The following is a 24,662-nucleotide window of genomic DNA, read 5'->3' as shown; positions in this document are numbered from 1 at the left end:
CAACCTATTTTCAATGAAAATCTGTCCAGCCCCTGGCACACACCATCATCATTATCATCATCATCATCATCATCATCTTTAGACATTCTAATGCCTTCTGCAATTTCTCTTATAAAAAGGACCCAAACCTTAACATTTCCTCCAATAAACTATAAGGTCTGGCCCTGCCCATCCACTCTCCATTTGTGTGATTTCACTCTTTTGACTTCAGCCACAGGCACCCAAGTGAACCATATTCTGTGTCTTTGCAGAGCCTGTACATACATTGGTCCCTCTGCCCAGCTCTGCCCAGAACAAACCGTTCACCCAAACTCATTGACCAGGACAGACCCTCTATTTGGGGCTGTCACACTTTGCACCACCACGTGTAGCACAACCACACATTGATTCCTATGATTATTTGTCAACATCAGTTTACCCTTCTAGACATTAAGCTCCATAATTCACACAAGAGAAGGACCTTTCTGTCTACTCTTCTCAAAGATAATGCCCAGGATACAGTAGACAATAAATAAATATTTTATAATGAATGTATTACATCATTATGTGCATGTAGCCCTGGGGCACAGACTTACATTTGTCTTTGGAATGGGAAGAACTGACAGAGAGAGGATTATATCTCAGTATCAGTTTTCAAGTAAAAGTAGGTCTTGTGCAGGCAGATGCAAGGGGAAGAGACACAGACACAGAGGGTACAGCGTATGCACAAATGTGGAATTGTGCTAAGCAGGGAAGTTTCAAGAGTTGCAAAACAGGCTGACATGGGTAGGTAGCATTAGCTGTCTTGACGAAAAGAAAAGAAAGGGGAAACAGTGGGCACTATTGAGAGACAAAGAGATTAGCAATTGTAGGTTAAGCATAATACAATGAACTAGCAATACATGAAAAAGGTATTTTCTCAGAACCCACAAGTAGCAGGTTGCCTTTTCTCCTCATATAGCACAGAAACTTTTGATTCTCCCTATCCACAGCTGACAAGCCATGTTTCTTTTCTTTTTAATAACATTTATATCAGGGTTATGATTTATTTACCAGAATTATCTTCCATAGATCTTCAAGGTTTTGCAACAATCACCCCCCTCCAATTCTAGAACATCTTCATCACTCCAAAAAGAAACCTTGTGCCCATTAGAAGTCACTCCCTATTTGCCCCTCTCCCCAGCCCTGGCAACATGTTAACGTACTTTCTCTTTCTCTATAGATGTACCCATTCTGGACATTTCACATACATGGAAATCACACAATATGCAGCATTTTGTGTCTGGCTTCTTCCACTTAACATGTTTTCAAGGTTCACCCATGTTGTAGCCTGTATCAGTACTTCATTTTTTAAATAGATGAGTAATACTCCATTGTATGAATATACTACATTTTTTATCCTTTCAGCCATTGATGAACATTTGCATTTTTTCCATTTTGTGTCTATTATGGATAACGCTGTTATGTACATTTATGTACAAGTTTTGTGGGTTTGTATTTTCATTCCTCTTGGGTGTATGCCTAGGAGTGGAGAATATGGTAACACTATCCTGAGCCCATTGAGGACCCACCAGACTGTTCTGAAGGCAGCTGCAACACTGTGCAATTCTGCCAGCAGTGCATGAGGGTTCCAATTTCTACATGTCCTCACCAACTTCCATTGTTCTTTGTCCTTTTGCTAATTACAACTATCCTAGTGAAAGTGATGTAGAATCTTACTGGAGTTTTGATTTCCATTTTCATAATGAATTATGATACTAAACACCTTTTCGTGTGTATAGTGGCCATTTGTATATCTTCTTTGGAGAAATGTCTATTCAAATCTTTTGTCTATTTTTAAATTAGGCTATTTGGCTTTTATTATTGAATTGTAAAAGTTTTTATATAGTTTAGATACTAGTCCTTTATAAGCTATATTATTTGCAAAAATTTTATCTCATTCTGTGGCTTCTCTTTTTCACTTTTTCTATAGCACTCTTTGAAGCACGAAATTAAAAGCTTTCTTTCTATTTTGATGATGTCCAATTTATCTATTTTTTTCTTTTGTTGCTTGTGCTTTTGCTGTCATATCTAAGAAACTGTTGTCTGATCCAAGGTAAAAAAGATTCACACCTGTGTTTTCTTCTTTTAGTTCTGACTTTGAGGTATTTGATCCATTTTGAGTTAATTTTTGTGTAGAATGTGAAGTAGGAGCCCAACTTCATTTTTTGCCTGTGGATATCCAGTTGTCCCAGCACCATTTGTTGAAAAGACTATTCTTTCCTCATTGAATTGTCTTGGCACCTGTTGAAAATCAATTGACCATAAAAGTATGGATATATTTCTGGACTCTCAATTCTATTCCATTGATGTATATATCTACCGTTAGGCTGATTTTTAAAAGAGGGTGCTTCCTAGGAATATGTTCATGATTAAAGGAAATAATATATACAGAGCAATTAATACTAGGCTAAAAGAACTAAACACTAGCAATTTTGTGACTGCCGTTGGTGCTGTTACTGCTGTGTTTCCAGTACAACACTCCTGGACTGGTAATGTTGCTAGAAGATCACCAACTGGCAGAATTTTAAAACAGAAAAGACCTGAGAATTCACAATTTATTTTTTTCACTTAGAACCAAGCAACTTAAACAACTGAACACCACCACCACCACCACACACATACACATGTGTATATGCACATGTTAGCCAGAGGGGTTAAGCGATTTACAAAGATCATACACCTATGGAGGAACCAAGATCAGATCATTTGTCTGACACTTCATGTCTTGCCTTTGGCACCATATAATTTCTGTATACAAAATATGGCATGACCTAGCCTATCATGTATGCTATAATTCCCAAATTATTCTTACCTACACTTTATGAAATAAACTTGCTTATTAAAATACAAAACAAAAGTTAACCCTACAAGAATAAAACACCAATTCTTTTATGTATTATTTTTTTTAAATCAGCTTTGAGTATAATGGAGAACACTTCATATTTATGTTAGCTTTCACATGGTCTCTTAATATTTTGTTATTCTCTGAGGATAACAAGAAGGAGAAGAAGGAGGAGAAGGAGGAGGAGAAAATAATAGTAATAGCTATTTAAGTCTCCTTAAAACATTCTCTCTAATCTAATCTCCATATTCCTGTGTGATGTATCTTTTTATGCCCATATTAGGTAGGGGAACCTGAAGCTTAATCACATCATTTTTTTTTTAATCACACAGAAAAAAGTTGGGGAAAAAGGTATTCAAACTTTAGCCTCTATTACTCCAAATTATAATACTTTTTAAACGGTGCCATCCAGTCATAAATAAAACACTTGCAAATACTGTGGCTGGACAGAGTCAGAGTAGGTTTGAGATGGGTGAAATTAATGTCCTTGAAATAATGGCACATGGTGCTAAAGCCTGTACTCAGTTCCTTCTACAAACAGAAACAGACACCCCCTAAGAGAAAAGAGATGAGAAAAAGTCAAGCAATTTCTTTATACAAATCTGTGATTTGTCCCACTCATTTGCTGAGGCTCAATTATTCAGCTAAAGAGGAAGAAATTGATATTTATTTAATATATCCTTTTTACCCTGGAAGCATATATAATGAAGTCTTCCCAGTTATCCAAGGTGAACATCAACTATATATAAGCCCTGATTTAAAGTTGAAGGAACTGAGATTTAGAAAATGAGCAATTGGGCACAGATTAGGCTTATTCTAAATGGCATGAATAATATCAAAAATGAATATATAAAAATAAATAATAACAACTAACAATTATTAAGTACTAATTTCCAGGCCCCATGCTAGTGTGCTATATACATTGCTCCTTAATTTTAACAGCTAGAATTAATTATAGACAGAGAGAAAAATGCTGTCTTAATTTTATAGATGAAGAACTGGGGGTTCAGAGGAGTTAACCCAAAAATATCCAAGGTTGCACAGGTCTTTTGGAGCCTGGAACCTAAGCTATGGTAATGGCCTTCTCATAAGCTATTTCAACTATATTATAATCAACTTTATGTAAGGTGGTGTTAATATGTCAGAATGTGTGCATTTTAACCCCTAATTAACTCAGGTTTGCTCTCCCACAAATGCAAAATAACATGTATAACAAACTACAATTGACCTTTGAATATGAGGGATAGGGGCATCAACACTCCCCCAATAAGGTCAAAAATCCACATGAAAACTTTCAACTCTCCAAAAATTTAACTATTAAGAGCCTAATAACATAAAACATTGGTAGCAAATATTTTATATGTTATATGTAGTTTTTACTATATTGTTTATAATAAAATAAGCTAGAGAAAAAAATGTTACTAAGAATCAAAATGGAGAGAAAATATATGTATAGTACTGTACTGCACAAAAACATTATATGTGTACTCAAATCTGTGTTGTTCAAGGCTCAACTGTATATATAGTAAGCATTTATTTATTCAGAAACATTTTATTAAGCACCTGTTATATGCTTTATTAAGCACCTATGATAGTGCTAAGTACTAGTGATATAATGGTTTATACAGCCTATAGTTTTGGACCAGAGAGACCTTAAACAAATAATTATAAAAATGAATATAAAAGCACAAAACTATATAGGAATCATTAAGGAAAATTTAAGGTTGAAGAGAAATTATAACAAAATAATATGAATTAGATAAGTTGGGGGTAGGACTCAGGTCAGTAACAAAGACTACTCTGAGGAGGCAATGTCAAAACTGAGCCCAGAAGGAAAAAACATAAGATTAAGGTGGGGGGGTACTTCAGGTAGAGGAAACGGGAAATGTCAGATCTCTAGGATGGAAAACACTTGACAGATTATAAGATATCCAATTTAAAAACTGATTCATTCATACATTACATTTAGAGGGGAAAGGGATGTTACTACACGTCGGGTTTTGTGTTATATAACAGGAATACAAGGATAGAGCAGATTCCTTCCATGGAATAAGCTTAGTTGCAAAGATAAATTGTATGATAAAGACATAAACAAGAATGCCTAGGGAACAGAAGAGAAAACAGCTAGGGCTCATAAACGAGCTCATATGAGTTGAGTGTTGAAGGATGAGGTGTTCAAATGGCTCAGAAGTAGGCAAGTGCTTTCCCAGCAGAAGGGACAGTATATGTAAAAGCACAAAGATGAGAGAATGATGTAGCCTTAGAGAAGTATCTGGGGTCTACTAGTTAGAGAAGAGGCTAGTAGGCTATGGCCAGACTGTGAATGGTTTTGTAAATCCTGCTAAGAAGTTTGGATTTCCCAGTCTTAGCAAGGGGCAGATTGTTGGAGGTATTCAACAGAACAGAGATATTTAAGAAGTGATTGTGGTAGGTGTATGGGGTTTGAATTATAAAATGGAGGCAGGTTGAGAAATGAAGAGTTTTGTAACATTCAAAGCTATAGACAATAAACTTCTCATGGCCATGTGATTGGAGAAGATGTGCCAGGTTCAGGACTCACTGGTATGTTTAAGAGCAGCTGGCCATTCTGAGGGTAAAGATAGAATTTGTATATACCTTATGGTAACCCAGAGCCCAAAGATACTTTTGCAAATCTGCTTCTTCCTCAAGATAATTCATTGCTATCTGATAAAATATTATCTGTCACTTTCTGTGTGTGGTATGTGTATGTGTATATGCATACATAGACTGGCAGACAACATTTTATTTATGTCTAATTATACATCTAAATGTCTATATCTATTTAACTATTTTTATCTATTTATGTTAAATAACTACAATTTGAAATTCTTGTAGTTGTCCATTGAACAACATGCACTATGGAGACCCTATTGTATGCAACCCACCACCATCAAGGACAAGATAACTGGATGTATTCATGAGGTGGGGCTCCTAATATCTGCAGATCTGACTAAAACACACTATGCTATTTGTCATCTTTTAATTAAACTTGTGTAGGTCCTGTCATTTTCAGTGAATAATATTGGTTTTTGGTTAAGATTTTTGTGTTTACCTATATATATATAGGTAGCTATAGATGGATATAACTATATATAGGATATAGATGGTAGCTATAGATGGATAGATAGATAGATGATAGATAGATGGATGGATACATACATACATACATACATAGATTGACACATAAATTTCATAGATACTTAGAAACAGATAGCATTTGCCACAGATTAGTGTTTGCAAATGGAACAAAGGTCTCCTATAAAAATATGTAGAAACATTTATTCACTTCCAAGAGCTCCTTCAAAAAATTATCATGCTAACAAGGGGAGGGTCATAAAAGTATTGCCAAATTAAATTTAGATTTAAAATTAAATTAAAAGCATTGAGAACCTTCCGTGAAGATGCTGCTTGTCAAAAGCACACCCTGGGGGAAACAAAGATGTCTAAGATGGACTCCTACCTTCAGTGTAAGCAGTGTGCTGGGGAAGCAACAGGAATGAGGTGGTTTTGTTCCTTGTGGTAAGTGCTGTGAGGGGATTTTTTAAAATTTGTTTACAAAGTTTATTTATTTTTGAGAGAGAATGAAACAGAGCATGAGCAAGGGAGGGGTAGAGACAGAGAGGCAAACATAGAACCCAAAGCAGGCTTCAGGCTCTGAGCTGTGATCACAGAGTTTGACGCAGGGCTGGAACCCACAAACCATGAGATCATGACCTGAGTCGAAATAAGACGCTTAATCTACTGACACACCCAGGCACCTGGGAATTTTTTTTTTTTTTTAGTGTTTATTTATTTCTGAGAGAGACAGACAGGCAGACAGAGTGCAAGCAGGGGAAGGGCAGGGAGAGAGGGAAACGCCGAATCTGAAGCAGGCTCCAGACTCTGAGCTGTACCTGGGGCTCAAGCCCAGGAGCCATGAAATCATGACCTGAGCCAAAGTCAGAGACTTAGCCTACTGAGTCACACAGGTGCCCCAAGTTCCATGAGGGAAGATGCACTGGAAGGTCATTTGAAGCAGAGGAAACAGACTATGCAAATATAAATATTGTGTTTGGAGCATTGATAAGATGTTGACCAAAGAAGCAGCTTGACTTAATGGAAAGAATTCGGCCATTTACTAACCATGGCATTTTGGGGAGTTTACCTAACCCTCCACATGCCTTAATTTCTTCATTTTTCATGGTGAGAATATTTGTTTTATTTTTTTTTTTAATTTGTGAGGAAACCATGAGATAATACATGTGCAAGCAATTTAAAAATAAGCATTGTGTATTAACACACATAATTACATTTGCATATTAATAAGGTTATCATAATTGAGAACATAAAGAACTTTTCTTCCTCTCAATCCCTTCTCTATGTTTCCTTTCTTACTGGTATCCATACCCTTGAAACTATGGTTATCTTTCCTCCTTTGAGAAAGTGGCAGCACCATTCCTGAAGTGCGGGGGGTGGCAGTTAGTGATGCCTGGGGCTTGGTGGAAATGTTTGGATTAACCTTTGCAATGCCATTCCAGGAACATGCCTCCTAATGGGTGACATTGACTGAGCACCTGGAGAATGAGGAGTTCATGCTAAATATCCATGGAATTTTACAAATATCTATTAATCCAGGACTCCTTGAACTATCAGAGGGAATATAGCATGTATAGAACTGATGATTCAGACCTGGGGGTCATGTTGGGAGATCTGTCCCTTGGCATCATAGCTGCACTAAATTCTCCTCCACTAACTTGACTGTATGAACTCCTCTCCTGAACTGTATCTACCTTAAGACCAGCACCAGGCAGACTCCTGGGTCCAGAGAAAGAAAACTTCAGATGGTCTAACACAACCAGCTAAAGCAGACATTATTCTGAGAATATTGTGGAAGGTGCACTGAAGTTGTTGCTTTATAAAAGTGAAAAAAGTATTGACATTTCTAAGCCCAGAACTATTTTTTAACAAGCTAGAAAATACTGAAAAACAGGTAGTACAGTTTTCTCAAGAGAATGCAGTGTAGTTAGAATGCACACTATTTTTTCCCAGTGTGTATTTGGGTAAAATATGTTCAATGAAATTTCAGGCCAAATCCTAATGCAGAAATAATCCAAAATATGGCAGATTTATAGGGTAGGCAATTTTTATTTATTTGCTAATGGGGATTCCCTTAAGAAGTCCAATGTTCTACTTGTTACTTATGGCTTCTCCTTGAAAAGACTTACCTCTAAGGTCTCCGCAGCATAAAACTTGAGGCTGCAGAATTGTCTGCATCAAGCATCAGCCATAATTCTCCTTTGCCACTGACTCAGGGTGGTTTGGAATCTACCAGCACTCTACCTGTTTGGTAATTAATAATTCATAATTAAACTGGCAGTTTGAGTAAATCAGCATAGCCGTAGGCTTGGAGCCTCTCTTACCGTCCCTTTGAGAATGTGAATATAACAGAGAAGAAAGCTTTAGGTATCTGAAATCCTCCATGAAAAGGTTTGACCTCACACCCCCACACCCATCTCATAGTTTTTGGATTTGTTTAATCTGTTCTTTGGATCTTTCTTTCAAAGAGGAATTAAGCAGGTACCCTTGTCAGCCTTTGTGCCAGACACTGTGGAAATAGAGATGTATGTGACTCCATCTTTATCCTCAAGCAACTAAGTCTAGGTAAAAAGACAGGCATAAAAAAAAAAAACAGCTGTGATACCACATGCTCAGTCCCTTCCCCATGGGAAGTTCAGACAAATACAGTGGGAAAGAGAGGTGATTATCTTTTTTGGATTTGGGGAAAGTTAAGGAAAACTGTGGAGAGGACATGATCTTTGAGGTCCCTTGAATGAGGAGTTGTATCTTTTCAGGTAGGCAATGAAGCAAAGAAGAGGAAAACAAAGCTATGCAAGTACTTGCACTTTTGCCACACTCTGGGGAGAGCTCGGGTTGAGCAGCTGAACACTAGCAGTGTGTGGTATAAATGGCCACATCCTTGTCAAATCAATCAATCTGAATATTATTTCTGAGAATAATACTTACCATAGAAACATGCTATGCAAATATTTATAGGCCAATACCTCCTTTTGAGTACAAGGAATCATCCTCATGTATTTCTTTTCTCCTTTGTTTCTTTACAGTTCCTCCCCAGATCATGAATATCTCCTCAGACATCACTGTAAATGAGGGAAGCAGTGTGACCCTGCTGTGTCTTGCTATTGGCAGACCAGAGCCAACTGTGACATGGAGACATCTGTCAGTCAAGGGTAAGGACTTTACCTGTAGGAATTTTTCAGCATTATTCTATTATTCTATTAAAGACTCTGTTCTAATACACAGCAAAATTTTGGGAAATCAGAAAGTAATGCTGTGTTTGTAGCATAGTAATGTAAAAGCAAACAGACCACATGCATCAGTCACCAAGTACTCCATTAAAAAAAAAGGATTTATAGAGATAAAATGTGCTGAATTATTTTTCTTAGTCCTTTTTATGACCATAGAAGACTTTTGTTTTCCCGACCAGGAAGAACAGAGGTGCCATAAGAATAACTTCCAACAAAGACACAAATTTCTCATCTGGAGACCCGTGGGTCAAATGGTAATTTGCCTTTTCTCTAAAGAGAATGCTAGAAGGCTAGAATGTCCATTATAAATGTTGGTGTCACTGTGCATCCAAGAGAGAAAGGATCTCCTCACTCAGTACTTTTAGGACATTTCCCCAGAGCTGTACCTATTTGACGTATACATAAATAGTCCTCCTGGGTGGAAGAAGGAGGCTAGAAATGGTGAAGCACCCCTAGATATGAATGTCCTGGGTACTCGATCATTGGTATTAAACATCAGTTATGATCATCTCCACCTTCATAGGAAGGAAACCAAAAGAATGGTTCCTTATCCTTTTGGAACTAAAACTTACTCCAAGTTGAACTTGAAGAGATGAACACAGAGTCACTTGGTATATTTACACATTAGTAGAAACTATGATTAATTCTAGAAATTATACAAAAACAAATGTTCCCTCAGGCATTAGAAAATCCAAACAGAAATTTCAGTGAATAGGAAAATGTGTGGGGTATGCCTGTGTGTGATGAAAGAATAGCCTAGATCTAGAGGAAAATGTAGGAACAATCTTAGTAACCTTGAGATAGAGAAAGACTTACTAAGACATCAAAGGCTCTAATCATAAAAGAAGAAAATATGAATAAATTTGGTTTGGCATTATTTTCTCACAGCTGCTGTAACAAAGTACTACAAATGGCATGGCTTAAACAACAGAAATGTATTTTCTTATAGTTCTAGAGGCTATATGTCCATGATCAAGGGTAGGGAGGGTTGGTTCCTTTTGAGGGCTGTAAGGGAGAACCTGCCCAATGCCTGTCCCCTAGCTTCTGGTGGTCGACTGGCAGACATTTGTGTTTCCTGGCTTGTAGGTGCATCACCCTGATCCCTACCTTCATGGTCACATGGCCTTCTCCCTGGGTGCCTCTCTTTGTGTCAAATTTTATCTTTTTATTAGGACACCAAGCATATCAGATTAGAGCCCACACTAATGATTCCACCTGATGTTGATTAACTTTGTAAAGACCCTATTTACAAATCATATTCTGAGGCATTAAGGTTAGGACTTCAGGGTATCTTTTTTGGAGGAGGTGCAACTTAACTCATAATGGCTTCAACAAAATTAAAAACGCCATTAAGTGTAAATGAAAAGACAAGCCATAGACTGGAAGATAACATTTGCCATACATATATCTGACAAATAATTTATGAACTTTGTCTGGGCTATATGTTTGGGCTTTACCTGGGCTATATGAAGAATTCTTACAACCTAATTCTAACAACCCATCTTGAAACGAACAAAAAAAAATGAACAGACAATTCACAAAATAAGATATATGAATAAAATAAGCACATGAAAATATACTCAATATATTTACCACAGAAATGAAAATTCAATCATAATGAGATGCCACTACACTAGAATGCTGAAACTTTAAAACAAAAAAAAAGAAAAAAAGAAAAAGAAAAAGAGAAAGAGAAAGAAACTGACAGTATAAAATGTTGGTGAGGATGTGGAACAACTGAAAATCTTACACATAAGTCCTGGGACTGTAAAATGGTATAAGCACTGTGGAAAAGAGTTTGGCACTTTGTTATGAAGTTAAACATATACTTAGCATATGACCCAGAAATTCTGTTTCTAGGTACTCACCAAAGGTAAATTAAAATGTATGTCTACAAATATGAACACACACGTTCATAGCAGCTTCACTGATAATAGTCTCAAGCTAGATATAACCACAAACCCTCAACAATTAAATAGACAGATTGTGTATATTTAAACAACAAATACTTCTCAGCAAGTAAAAGGAACACATCATTGTTACATGTAGCAAAATAGATGATTCTCAAAATCAGGCTGAGCAAAAGAAGACACAAAAGTACATAGTGCATGAATTCATTTATAGAAAACTCTAAAACAGGCAATACTAATTTGTAGTGACTGAAATCAAGTCAGTGCTTACCAAGAGCAGGGATTTGGGGAGATGTGACTACAAAAGGGCCCAAGGGAATTTTTTTTTCAGGTGATGGAAATGTTTTATATCTTGAATGGGGTAGGGTGCTGGTTATGTTGCTACTTACATAAGTCAAAACAACAAAGTGTACACTAAAAAGAGGAACATTTTATTGTATGTAAATTAGAATCTAAATGAAATTTTAAAAATACACATACAACAACATGGGAAATAATGATCTGAAAATTTGCCCCTAATTTGTAACATCATTTATGGAAGCAGTACTTCCTACCTGAGAGACTGGATTTTTTTGTTACTAAGAGCATCAGTTAAGTGTTCACTCTCTCATTTCCTCCATGTAAACCAAGATACATATGTCAGTCCCTGCCTTGTGGTAGGGAGATAATAAATAAATCCACTAAACATTCTTTGTATACAGAACTCAGATATCAAAACATAAAATGTCTTTATGATAGAGTAACATTAACAAGAATATTAAAATATACATAAGAGACATCAGAAAGCCTAACTTTAACATAAATGGAGCAATAGCTTATGTTACCAAAGGCACAAGCTCCATGGGAATATTGCTTGGACTGAGTGACAATTTTGGATTTAAATTACATACAAAACTATGTCTAAACACCAGACCAATTTTTATGTATCTGGTAAATTCAGATGTTTTTGTAAATGCTTGACATCCAAGAATGCATTGATTTAATCCTAAATACATAGTTTTCTGAGCCTAGAAATTTTTTGAAAGGCATTTCACCTTTGTGTAAGTGTTTTGAAGGAACTCCTTATAACGGTACACTGGTAAGGTTTTCCTCTTAAAATAAAGGAGATTCGTCCATAGTCCCAATCTTTTATACAACATAGTAGTTACAAGTCAGTCTCAAAAAAGCTCAGAAAATCCTACATTTAAATGATGGCTCTCCTCTTCAAATCTTCCAGGCTATGATATACTTTCAATTGCCTTTCCTTTTCTCATGGCTTTGGCCTTCACTTTGCTGTCTTTAGTTCCCTATTGTCTCTTTCCCCCTCTCAATGACATTTAAGCACATAAACTCAAAGCATTGTTTCCCAAATTTGAAAAGCTTTGGAACCTGGAGGATTTGCAAGTTTAAAATGTGCATCTGCAGAGTGTCTACCAATATTTACTTTTAGAATGCTATTTCTTCTCTCACATGGAGTTGAGAAGGCCTTGGAAAGTTGTTTTAAAGGTCTAGAAGAGCAGCCAATAAAACTTGAATGTCAAATAGCATTTTTTTAGAACAATGTGGTGGTTAATTCAGCATGTAAGGATAGGAAATAAAAGTTGCAATGACATTTCCTTTGAAATTCCAATAAGATTACAGTTGAGAATTTAGCTAACTGGACAGCCCTGTTCCCAAAATGCTGATGCAATACTTGAAATCTGTTGGTTAAATGTGGGGATCTATATAACAGAAATGAATAACTAAACTTTCATTTAGAAATAGAACATTTTAATGAGCAGACAATTAAAGATCAAGAATGGTAATGCTTATGGTTTAAAAAGACCAAACACATGCCACCAATCCCTAGAAATTATGGGAAAGAGGTAAAGACTAATGATCCAACAAATCCATTATCACACTGGAGAATAATCCAAAGCTTGCATGTATCAGAATCTATATGAAATCTAAAATATAAAAAATAAACAGATGTAATGAAAAGAAAAAAAATAGTTCAAAATACATGAGTATGAACTATACCTGAAATGACATATAGTTGAAAGTGGAAAGTTTTAGGGAAGACTGGGTGGCTCAATCAGTTGTGTCTGACTTTGGTTCAGGTCATGATCTCGTGGTCCCTGGGTTCAAGCCCCATGTCAGGCTCTTTGCTGAGAGCTTGAAGCCTGGAGCCTGCTTGAGATTCTGTGTCTCCCCTCTCTCTCTCTGCCCTTCCCCCGCTCATGTGCTCTCTTTCTCTCTCTCAAAAATAAATAAACATTTAAACAGTTAAAAACAAAAAAGAAAATGGAAAGGTTTTAGGTCTTGGTACACTGGCAGATGTTTAACACTGATTGGGGCTGAGGTAGGGAAGGCAGGGGTGCCTGGTAGCATTTGCCGATTTCCATGGTGTAAATATTCCCATCATTGCCACTTTCCTGAGAACCCCTTTGAAGTCACTGTGTATTGTAGGCTCATTTTCACTTAAAAGTGAACAAACAAACCACAAAACAGTCCTTCTTATGAAAGTAGGCTGAAATTTTTGGAAAAAGTCACCAAGATCTCAGATGTAGATCTAAAGTCTCCCCAGCATCTGTGTTCTCCAGACACGGATACCCCATTGGAGACCTCTGGCCTTCCAGCTTCCTTTGCAATCTTGGAAGAAGAAACTAGGTTTTCCTGGAGGACATCTGCCTCACCTCTGAGGAAAACTAGAGATTTTTTTACAGGATCATAATTATTAAGCATTGTAAACATCTCAAAGGAAAGTGCTGTGCAAACATACATTCAGAGGTTTTGCAACTGACATGGAAACCACTGAACATTTGACCATGTATTTATTCTTTATCTTCAGATATAAAAAGGTATATTTAATTTGTTTTCAGAAGCAGATAATGGGTCTTTAAAAAAACATTTATTTATGTGGATTTGTTAGAGAATATAGTGCTTGTTTAACAACCTTCACGCACATAAAATCTGTACTGGGTGACCTCCATCTTAGGAATTAAAATAATGACGGAATCACAGGCTGCTTCCTCAAAGAATTCCCCCCCACACCCCGTAGAATGGGCAGGTCCTAAAACAGGCAAGCAAAGTGGACTGGCAAGTGGCCAGTATGTTTGGAAAACATTGCAAAACAGGTGAATTCCAAGGATGGTTTTCTTTTCTTCTCCTAAAGGACAGGAGAAGGGGCACTAGGCCAGCATTCACGGCAAGTCCTATGAACATAAAACCATGAATAATGTGAATCCAAAGTTTCTTAGTGTCTTAATCTTAAGTTTCAAAGATGGGTGTGGCAGAGGAGACAGTACAGGCCATTGTGTTCTAAGGAGGGTTGTTGTTCCTTCTTACAATGCCTTTGGAATCCACTAGAATGTGTTACACACCTGGCCCCATTTCCAATGACATATTTGGAAAGGCCAGATGTTCTGGGAAAATAATAAAGTCTTCTTTTCTGTTTCCTCTCCACGGAGATTTTAAGATGACAGCTATTCACCTGTGAGTGAGTTGCTCCTACAATCTATTCATATGCAGTAATACCTCAGGGAGCAAGTGAATGAGTTATTTCACAGAAGTGAATTTTCCAGGTAACTGAAGCTGACTCCTTTATCATTGACTTGAGTCATTTTTAATGGAAACGTTTTAAAAATGTATTGTGTTCTCCTCTGTTTCCTTGAGTACAGTGAATGCTATTTGGTCTCATCTTTATAATGTAACACCAACATCATGCATATCAATTGTTTGTATCTTAGCATTTGGGGACTGGGATAGCCAGGAATATAGCCCTGAAATATTGTTTAAATTTTTGTGACTGTTTTTATAGTTCCTGTATCTTTCCTTCCTTCTCTCCAACTGACTATTAATTGCAATTCTTCCTAAACTCAGCATACCTGCCTTTTAACAGCCATACTTCTTCTGATTATTTAATTCTAATTTGTCATAGGCAAGAATCTGTATAACCCAGTTGATTAGTCCTGAATAAAAAAGGTAGTGATGGGACAGAACCTTCTCAGAGGAAAGGGCATGAGCTTTCATGAATGTGATAAATGGCACTGAGCATAGCTATTCTGGGGAAAATCATGTTTGGCTTTTGTTTTACATATATGAGGTTCCTGGATGAGTGAATTGCATGTAAGCTAAGAGAGCTAATGCTCGCTAAATCATTTTCCGTGGTTCTGACCTTATTGGGCAGCTTTTTCTATCTTGTATTCACTTTGCTAGCTGTTGAGGTCATAAAATGTATTGGTCCAAGACTGTTTCTACTACAGCCCTTATTTTTTATGCTAGACATTCCTGAGAAGAATGTCTTAAAAGAAATTGCCAAATCCTTAACATTCCAAATAAAAGGAGTGCTAGCCTGTGCTCATGTGTGGGTGTCAATTCTGTTTGGCTGGTGGTTCTATCTTAGACAGAACATGCACTTCAGATTCTTACAGACCTGAGATGAAGTCTGGCCCAAGCAGTTAACAGTCTGGGTGACTTTGGAAAAATCACTTCCTCTGTCTGATCTCCTGGGCTACAAAATGGGATTATTTCAACTCATTTAATTCCCTAGCAGTCCTGAGAGAAAAGTGCTCATATTTATTACTATGCCTCATTTTATTGTTTATAATTATTTCTATTATGGTGTCTATCCCTACCTCTTATCCCTTGAGAGTCTTGGGTCATTCATTAGTGATGCAATGTCTGTCTGCTTCACTTAAAATCCTGGAGTGACATAGTTTTATTTGTAATTGCTGAACTTGGCAACAATCCAAATGTCCTCAAACAAACTGTGGTACATGCACACCATGAGATGCTATGTAATAGCAATAAAAAGGGATGAAATCAAAATACACTCAAAAACTTGGATGGACCTTAGGGCATTTGTGAGTGTTCAAACAAACTGTGGTCCATGCGCACCATGAGATGTTATGTAGCAATAAAATGGGATGAACTCAAAAACTTGGATGGACCTTAGGGCATTACACTGAATGAAAGGAGTCTGTCTCAGAAGGTTGCATACTGATTATCCCCCTGTTGTAATATTCTCAAAATGACAAAATTATAAAGACATGCAATAGATGAGCAGTTGCTGGAGGTTGGCGCGGGGAAGAGGAAGGAGCACCATGAGGGAGTTGCTTTGCAGTGATGAAATGTCATAGAATTATACACAAAGACAGTAACAACGAGTACATATAAAACCTGGTGAAATGAAAGGAAGTTCCATAGTGTAGTTAATTGCACTGTGCCCATATCAATAGCCTGGCTTGGATAATGTACTTTATTATATAAGATGCCATCACTGGGGAAGCTGGTCACAAGCACATGGGACCTGTGTCTATTACTATTGCAACTTCTTATGAATCAATAATTATTTCAAAGTAAAAAGGTTTTTTTGAATAGAAATGATAAGTAAAATGAACCTATAGTTTTCTACTAACACACTTATATAGGAATGTATTATTTATAAAATATTGTCGCATGCACCATTTCAAGTGAGTTTACAGCAACTCTCCTACAGGTCAGCACGAATATTGTGCCTGCTCCACAGGTATGGAAAAGACTTGGAAAGGCTAAGTAATGGTGAATGGTTCTCAGCTGACTAAGGTGGTGAATATATGAAAGGAGCCTATTTCCTGTTGTTTAAGTCTAGAGCTCTTTATACTGTACAAAGATGGTGTCCATGGCTTGCCATTGGAACAGGTACAATATAAAATGATATATTTTATCAAATTTTACTTGTTATCTGGGGAACCCAAAAGTGCTCACTAGCTTTGAGCATCACCCATGCTATTATATTTCCCTCCCTAACTCTTCGCCTACCTTCCTATGCATAGGCACTTTCTAGCTATCACTCAGTATTGTTCTAAGGAAAGCACAGCACAGCCTCCAAATGAAACTCACACCCGTGCTGTTGTCTGCTGTAGGTCCCTATTGTTTCTCTCCTTCAATTAAAATCAACCCGCTGAGACCTACCAACCTCATTTCTCTTCTAAACCATCCTAGGTACAAGTTCCAGCCACTAATAGGAATTGCCTATTAGTTGACCCACTGCATCATCCAGTCATGCTACTACTTCTTTGTCCCTCTCCAAGGCAGCCAGGATCCTTGTTTCTAATCTGAAGTCATGTTTGGAGCCTAATTAATCCCCAGAGTGTGAGAAAGAGGTGTCTGAGATGAGAAATCAAGGTTATACATATCTTGCTCAGTGGAACAGTTATGGGCAAACAAGCTGTTCCTCTCACATTTTTGCAAAGCAAATTTATGTTCACTAACTTTGGTTCTTGTTGTAAATGAGAAGTGTATGAAGGTCTAGCAATGCGCTTTTCACCATATGGGTACCCATATGTTTTCCCCCTTTGCTTGCGTACATTTTCGCTTTGGCATGCACATATGCTTGTATTTTTGCAACTTAACAATATTAAAACTAATCCCATTTATGCTCCTTTTGGGTGAGTTGATTGAGTCATAAATTCCTGAGAATCTCTTCCTTGGGAGGCTGAAGTTCTTTTGTGTGAACAAGGGGAGGGCATGGCAAGATATCCTGGCAGACCAATGCAGGAAGCCAACATCATTTTGTAGCTGATACAGCTGATGGCCCTGACCCTGGCTCCAAAGTGGGGAAACTGACTGTGGAACACTAGGAAATATGGGTGCATAATGCCTCAGTAGTGTTCCTCTCTGTTCTTTCGTATGAGGGAAGGCACTCACTATGAAATACACAATAGTTCCCTGGGGTTGGTTCTGTTCCTAAGGGTATGGGAGACATAACTTACCTTAGAGCAAACAGTCAGGTCTTGAGTTCTTGATATGTGACTGTGCTTCATACTACTCACACTCCTTACACAGAGATGAGAAACTGTATATCAGAAATGGGGCAGCTGGCAATGAGGCTTGCTGTGAAGTAATGTTTAGCCTCTTCAGTAGGCTTTTTAGATTATAAAAATAAGAATGGATATTAACATGTATCATACCAAGTGAAAAGCCCAACTAATTCAAATGTAAAATTGGAGCTGGAAATGCTGTTTGATGTCTTTTGTAAAGCCGCTGCTATTTTTATCTCCTCTCATGAATTCATTTATTCATTTGATGTATTGTTCGCTTGCTCTTATGACAACAATGTGTAAAATAGACATGATCCCTGGTCTTATGAAGCTTATAGTCTAGTCAGGGATAGTCATTAATCAGATCATCAAGAATATATAAGTTCAACATGTGGTAACTGCTATGACAATGGGCAGCAGGAAGGTGTGAGCTAGTCTAGGTTGAATCTCTCCTGAGATAGTGATGCTTGAGCTGACTGACATATGAAGATGAATGGAAGTTAATTAGGGAGAGGGATTGAGATTAGAATATGTGTATATGTTGGGGGTGGGCTATATAGAAACCTTCCAGGTGAGGGAGCACAGGGTGTGAAAATGCCCTGTGGTGAGAAGGAGTATGGGTCCTCAAAAAACAAAAGAACTATATCTTGAATGTATAGAAATGGGAGACATTGGCCTGAGACGGGATAATTAAGGGTCATATCACACAGGGCCCTTTAAAGTTTGATCTTTATTCTATGAGCACTAGAAAATACAAAGAAAGTCGCAAGTGAAAGAACTAAGAAATGAGATGTTTACATGTCAGATTTAACTGGGAACATTTCATTTCTGATCTCATTCTCTGCGTAAATCTGGCAAACCACTAAATCTCTGTCTCCATTTCCCCACCTGTAAACCAGAAAGGAGTTATTAATAATATGCTCCCCTTATGGAGGAAGAGAGAATGGAATTTGATATTATCTATTCCAAATACTTTTTAGATTATAAGAATGGATATTAAAATGTATCATAGCAAGTGAAAAGCCCAACTAACTCAAAAGTAAAATTAGAATTGGAAAGGCATCCAATGCTGCCTGCCGTCTGTTGTAAAGCCCTCTCTTTGCAATTGCTATATCAAATTATGCTATTGAAATCAGTTGGACACTGATAAAATTGAGACCAGCTTTACAAGTTCGTAGATCTAATTGGCCCCAGCAGTGGGTCCACAGTGACTCTTGCTGCTGAATAAAAATCATAGGCTTCAGTAGAAAATAATAAGCAGCCTTGTTCCACACTAACATACTGCAGCCACCTCTGGAGATAATGCATTTAATTTAGATACTGGGCTCCTTCATCTGGCCAGATGTTGAAGGAAACTTAGAGAAGTTTCTCCCCCGCCCCTTACCTCCTGGACGAGCACGTTTGATAGTAGATTCAAAGGACTTTCAGGGCCAGCTGTGTGTACCTGTAGTCCTTGATATTTCTTTTCTCACAACCTTTTACATCTTCTTCTAAAAACTTCTGCATCTCTAGGGCAAATGTTCCTGTAAATCACCTTTTCTTGCACAAGCTATTTTAGTTGGGTTTCTGTCACTTACATCAAAAATAGTTCTGATTAAATCCACCACGGGATGTATGAGGCAACATGCTACTGAGGTGAATAGAGCATAATCCCAGCTATAAATCAGGTATGGGGTATGGGAGAGACATGTAAACATAACATTGTCATGCAGTATGGTTGGAGCCAAACCACCTCTGAGAAAGCCTCTTTCATATATGAAAGAGACAGGGAGGGCACTGTCTGGGGTCCTGATTAAATTTATAAAGCCACTGTATTTTTCATGTATTGGAGAAAACCCTGGACGTTGACCAACGAACTCTGGGTGGGTTGCTGAGGGGATTCCACACACACATCAGCTTGAATCAGGCCAAGACAGACACATGGACACTGGCTATGAATTATGGAGTAATCAACATCAGGTCATCACTGCCTCAGTATATCCAAGTGCACAACATTCATTTAAGCAATCATAATTAAGGTTGAGTGAGCCTGCCTTAATGGATGCACTGAGAATACAATGAGTGTCATAAACCTAGCCTTTGCCCTCACTGAGCTCTGGCTACTCTGGGAACAAACAACATGTAGATTGTCCTAATTAATTGACTCATTAATTCACTAAATTTCCTTGAGTTGATGTGCTCCACCCTGTCCAGCAGTAATTTCTCTCCTCTCTGTATGTAGGCCATTTGAGAGCAGGTACTGGGCTTATGCAACTGTGATGCTCTATAGCACCTAACACAATGTCTTGCATTTCAAAGGTGACCAGAAAGTACCTACTGAATGAATGCATGTTTGTCTATCAATCCTGTACTGATTCTCCAGCAAGCCAGAAAAGAATAAAGGAGACAGACAATAGGGATCTGTATAGACTAGTCTCCAGATCTATGAAACACTATCTGGTTGACAAAGCGGAATTTTGATGTGTAGAATGATGGCCTGTTTGGGGAAGGCATTCAAGTTTGATCTGTATCAGAAGGTTGCAACAGCTTGCAGTCTTATCTCTTAAGTGCTTTTCTTCCCCTTTCCCCACCATCTCTCTTAGTTCCTCCTTCCCTAAAAATTGAATGCTGTACTGGGTACCAGATATTAGTACTGCTAAGATTTTTATTTATATCATATTTTAACCCAACAGTGAGACTCCGGCCCAGGCTTCCAGATGATGTTAGTTGGTGATCTGAAAGTTATGCCTCAAATCCTATCTAATCATGTTCTTAGGGGAAACCTGTGACTTGTGTGGAAAACCCATTAATTTTATAAAGGGGATACATACGAAGAGTTGGGATGATTTGTCTCAATACATTCAGTTCAATTTGGACAAATTGGGTGAGCGCTTTTAGCATCTTGTGTTCAGGAATTTTCCTGTGACACCATAATTTTGAGCTTCCCTGTCTCTGCAGGCTCTTCCTTCGGTCTTCTTTCTCAGAGCACCTGCCATCATAAGCTTCCAATGGTGCTGCGTCTTATCTCCAACATGATGGAGGCTGAAGTATGAAATGGTGGTAGTGGGGGAAAATTCTTTCCTCCCCCTTGTTTAAAGGTAGTGAAGATGTTTAATTAGCTGCCTCTCTTCCTGTGAGATCAGAGCAGGAAAGGAAAGGAGAAGGAAACAGGTGATTGCTTGGAGGATTTTAATTGGAGTGGGGCCCTCCAGTCTTGCAAATGTTCCAGTCTCTGAGAGGGAATATCCACTGGACATAAGCAGGATCAAGGGAAACTGATCTCATTAAGCAAGAGTAGTTCATTGTCACTTTGAATCTGGGCTTCCCAGTTGGAGGTTATGATTGACTCATACTTGAAGGGGAATTGGAGTTGAGTGAGGAGGTGAGGAGATTTGACCTCCCACGGAACACCTAAAGTGTAGCCCATGGGGCCCTCACTCTGCCCCTCCTGGTGGCCTGCAGAGCCTCATTAGCCAAAGGAGACAATCACATAAGCCTTTTCCTTATGCTTACTCTTTTTTCACCCTTATCCTTATTTCTTTCTGACACTATCAACAATTTCCTCACTCTAGAATCACTTATTGGTGAGAGTAAACCCTCCTGGGGCACTGGAAGTGGTATGTGTTTAATGATACTCTGGATGATTTTGCTTCCTAAGAGAAATGTTTATAAAGTACCTGATATAATCAGAACTAGCAGCTCTCTGCTTTCCCCCTTCTCTTTCTTTCCCCACAAGCTTTGCTCCCCTCAACCTCTGTTCTCCACACCATTGCCACCTGGAAATGCTTTTTTCTTGGGCCTCTCTAGGGTCTTCGCCTGATCCACTGAGCCTACACTGATTTGTCCGCACACAATTGGAACAGGATGCAGTAATTACATCTGCAGTGAAAGGTTTTTTTTTTTTTTTTTTTTCCCTTAAGGGTGTTAAGGAGGTTGCCTGTGCTGCTAATGAAGAAATAAGCTTTCCTTTCAGAGCCTCAGGGGGCTGCAGGGAGCTCTGGGACATCACACAGTAAGACATTTGGAGCTTCATCTTCCTGGGCTAGGTTGTACCCCCAAACACTCATTCTCTCCCTTCCTCAGCACCCTTTTCTTAAACTTCTTACTCCTGACTTAGCTCCACACTTCCCATAACACCCCAGATATATTTTCAGAAGCATTTCCTGTCCCACAGGGCACGAAGACAGTCAGAACAAAGGCAGGTTGACCATAACACTTTGAGTCATGTTTGAGAATCTCCTGTATTCTGAGCACCTCTGGTTCTGCCCAAGGTATAATGTACCTAGAAGTCTCAAGTGTCACCTTTAGCTGGAATGACAGTCCTTAAAGTCCAGGCCCCAGAGTTTCTACCAAGAATGCAAAAAGAGGACAAGGAGATAGCACTTGTGCTCGTGCATGGGGCTGGTCTGCATATCCCTGTTTCCTGGTGTTGCTGCCTCAGATCACCTGGTCTGTGTATTCACACTTCATCTTCCTTCACTCTTAAGACCTGCTGATTCTTCCCAGCTTTGTTTCACTGGACTTCCTCCATGGCTATGTCTGATCATTGGAACTTGCCACACCTCCCATTCTTGCTGGACTCTCTGGACTCTCCTTGTCTGTATGCTTTGACTATAAGTTTCCATCCAATAAAACACAGTGACATTGTCCTCATTGCACATTGTTGTCACCAGTGACATCCCTTAAACTTACTGAGTTGCCACTTCAACTTAATCTCATTTGGCTTTCACAAAGGTCTTCTGTCAAAATTCAGACAGAGAAATAAAATAAAGATGATAAAATGATAAAAAATAACATAACATAAACACAATAAATAATAAAAGACAGGGATAGGAATATGCATTTTACATAGGAAGAAACAGAAGCCTGGTTAAATTGATTGCAGCTGGAAACAATATTCTTTCAATTATTTATCCATGCACCCATTCAACCATTTAAGAAAGAATTAGTGGGTGCCTATTACACATGTCAGGTACTGTTCTTGACACTGGGGTTAGAAAGGTAAATAGCATTATACTTTTCATCAAGGATCTCACAATTAGACACAGATATAGTAACATATAGTTGCATCACAGTGCAGAAGGTGGATGAGTAATACATTCAGAATGTTGCGCATTCCAAGAGAGGATCATCTAACCCCAACTGGGATCCCCAACTGGGAAATATGGGATAATCAGAAATCACTTACTGGAAGAGGTGGCTATTAACCTGAATCTTAAAAACTAACAGTTAGCCAAGGAAAGAGAACATTATGAGTGGGGTGGGGGGGGAGAGGAATATCTCAGGCAATGGGGAAGTAGCAAGATGTCATTGGACATATAGGAACAGTTTAGTGTTGCAAGGACATAAAGTGTGAAATTATTGTCACCCAAATAAAATCTTTGGATCACTTGCAGCTTGTCCAACTATGGCATTGCATCATAAGGACACAGATTTAGTCACACTCATTGAGGGAAAAAAAAAAAAACATTCTGTGTAAGCTAAATCTTTACCAAATCTTTCAAAGTGACCCTAACATGTGTTATATAACAGATAATAAAATCATTGAATGATGTGTTTTATTGCTCTTTTCTCTACATTTCACTCCACAAAAACACTAGGTGATCCAGATCTCTGATTTCTTACCTAAACTATCTCTCTGGCCTCATCTTTCAGTAGTAAATTTCTCAACTTTCTAAGGTCAAAAGATATAGTTTTTCAACTCCATTCTGCAGCTTTGCTCATTATTTGATCAGCATAAAGCCTAAGAACCAAGAAAGCATCTATAATTTGTTATACTTTTTTTGTCCTCATGAACCTGATATGGGATGAGATTTAGATAGTGTATGACAAGCAAATAACCAACTGCTAAGTAGATGGTGAATAGAAGATAAAAACAGACTTTTTATAAAACCAATTTTTGTTTGATCATAATTTACATAAAATAAAATGAACTCTTGTAAGTGTATACTGGTGAGTTTTTTTTTCCTTCCAGTGTTATTAAGATGTAATTTAAGTACATACCACACTGTGTAAGTTTAAGATATATGCCATTATGACTTGACATACATATTTTGTGAAATGATTACCATGATAAATTTAGTTAAAATTTAGTTAAATTTAGTTAAAATTTAGTTAAAATTAGTTAAAATGACTTTTTTTTTAAGATTCCACGTATAAGGGAGATCATACAGTATTTGTATTTCTCTGATTCATTTCACTTAGCATGAGCCCTCAAGGTCCATCCATGATTAGTGAGTTTTGACAAATGTATACATCCCTAAAACCACCACCCTAATTAAGATATAACACATTAGTACACTACTCTCAAGTCTACTAATTCCCTTATTTTCAGACTCAAATCTCACCCACAGTTTGAGACAAACACTGATCTGTACTATATACTAGACTTTTTCTGGAGCTTCATACAAACACACACAATATATTTATACTCTAGAAAATATATAACATTTGTATACTCTTAGGACATGCACTCCTTTGTAATCAGCTGCTTTCAGTCAGCTTTTGGCTTTCATTCATGTTGTATGCAGTTCCTTCCTTTTTATTGCTGAATAGTATTTCATTTTAGAAACATACTAATATTTTACTGATTTGCCAGTTGATGGGAATTTGGTTGTTTTTACTTTATGACTATTGTGAATGAAGCTACATGAACATTTATGTAAAGATCTTCTCATGGACATATACTTTCATTCCTCTTAGGTAAATACTTAGGGGTGGAATTGATGAGTCATATAGCAAGTTTATACTTAACTTTGCAAGAAATTGCCAAACTTTTTCCAAAGCCATTTTACCTTTGTAAATTCCCTTCACTATTGGATGA

General features: G+C 37.7%; 1 protein-coding gene across 3 annotated transcripts in view; it reads left to right on the top strand.

Moving 5' to 3' along the window:
- OPCML (opioid binding protein/cell adhesion molecule like) overlaps positions 1 to 24,662 on the top strand; it is a 501,061-nt gene that overhangs the window by 394,783 nt on the left and 81,616 nt on the right. For all 3 annotated transcript variants that reach the window (XM_047071584.1, XM_047071583.1, XM_047071582.1), the window contains exon 3: positions 8,986 to 9,111. In XM_047071584.1, the coding sequence (XP_046927540.1) occupies positions 8,986 to 9,111 (126 nt within the window). The remainder of the gene's footprint in view (positions 1 to 8,985; positions 9,112 to 24,662) is intronic.

The sequence above is a fragment of the Lynx rufus genome, unplaced genomic scaffold (assembly GCF_022079265.1).
Source record: "Lynx rufus isolate CCGP_SWC_20201006 ecotype Redwood Valley unplaced genomic scaffold, mLynRuf1.p SCAF_9, whole genome shotgun sequence".
Lineage (NCBI taxonomy): Eukaryota > Metazoa > Chordata > Mammalia > Carnivora > Felidae > Lynx > Lynx rufus.
Note: the sequence above shows the minus strand (reverse complement) of the source record. Positions and strands in the feature narration are given on the sequence as shown.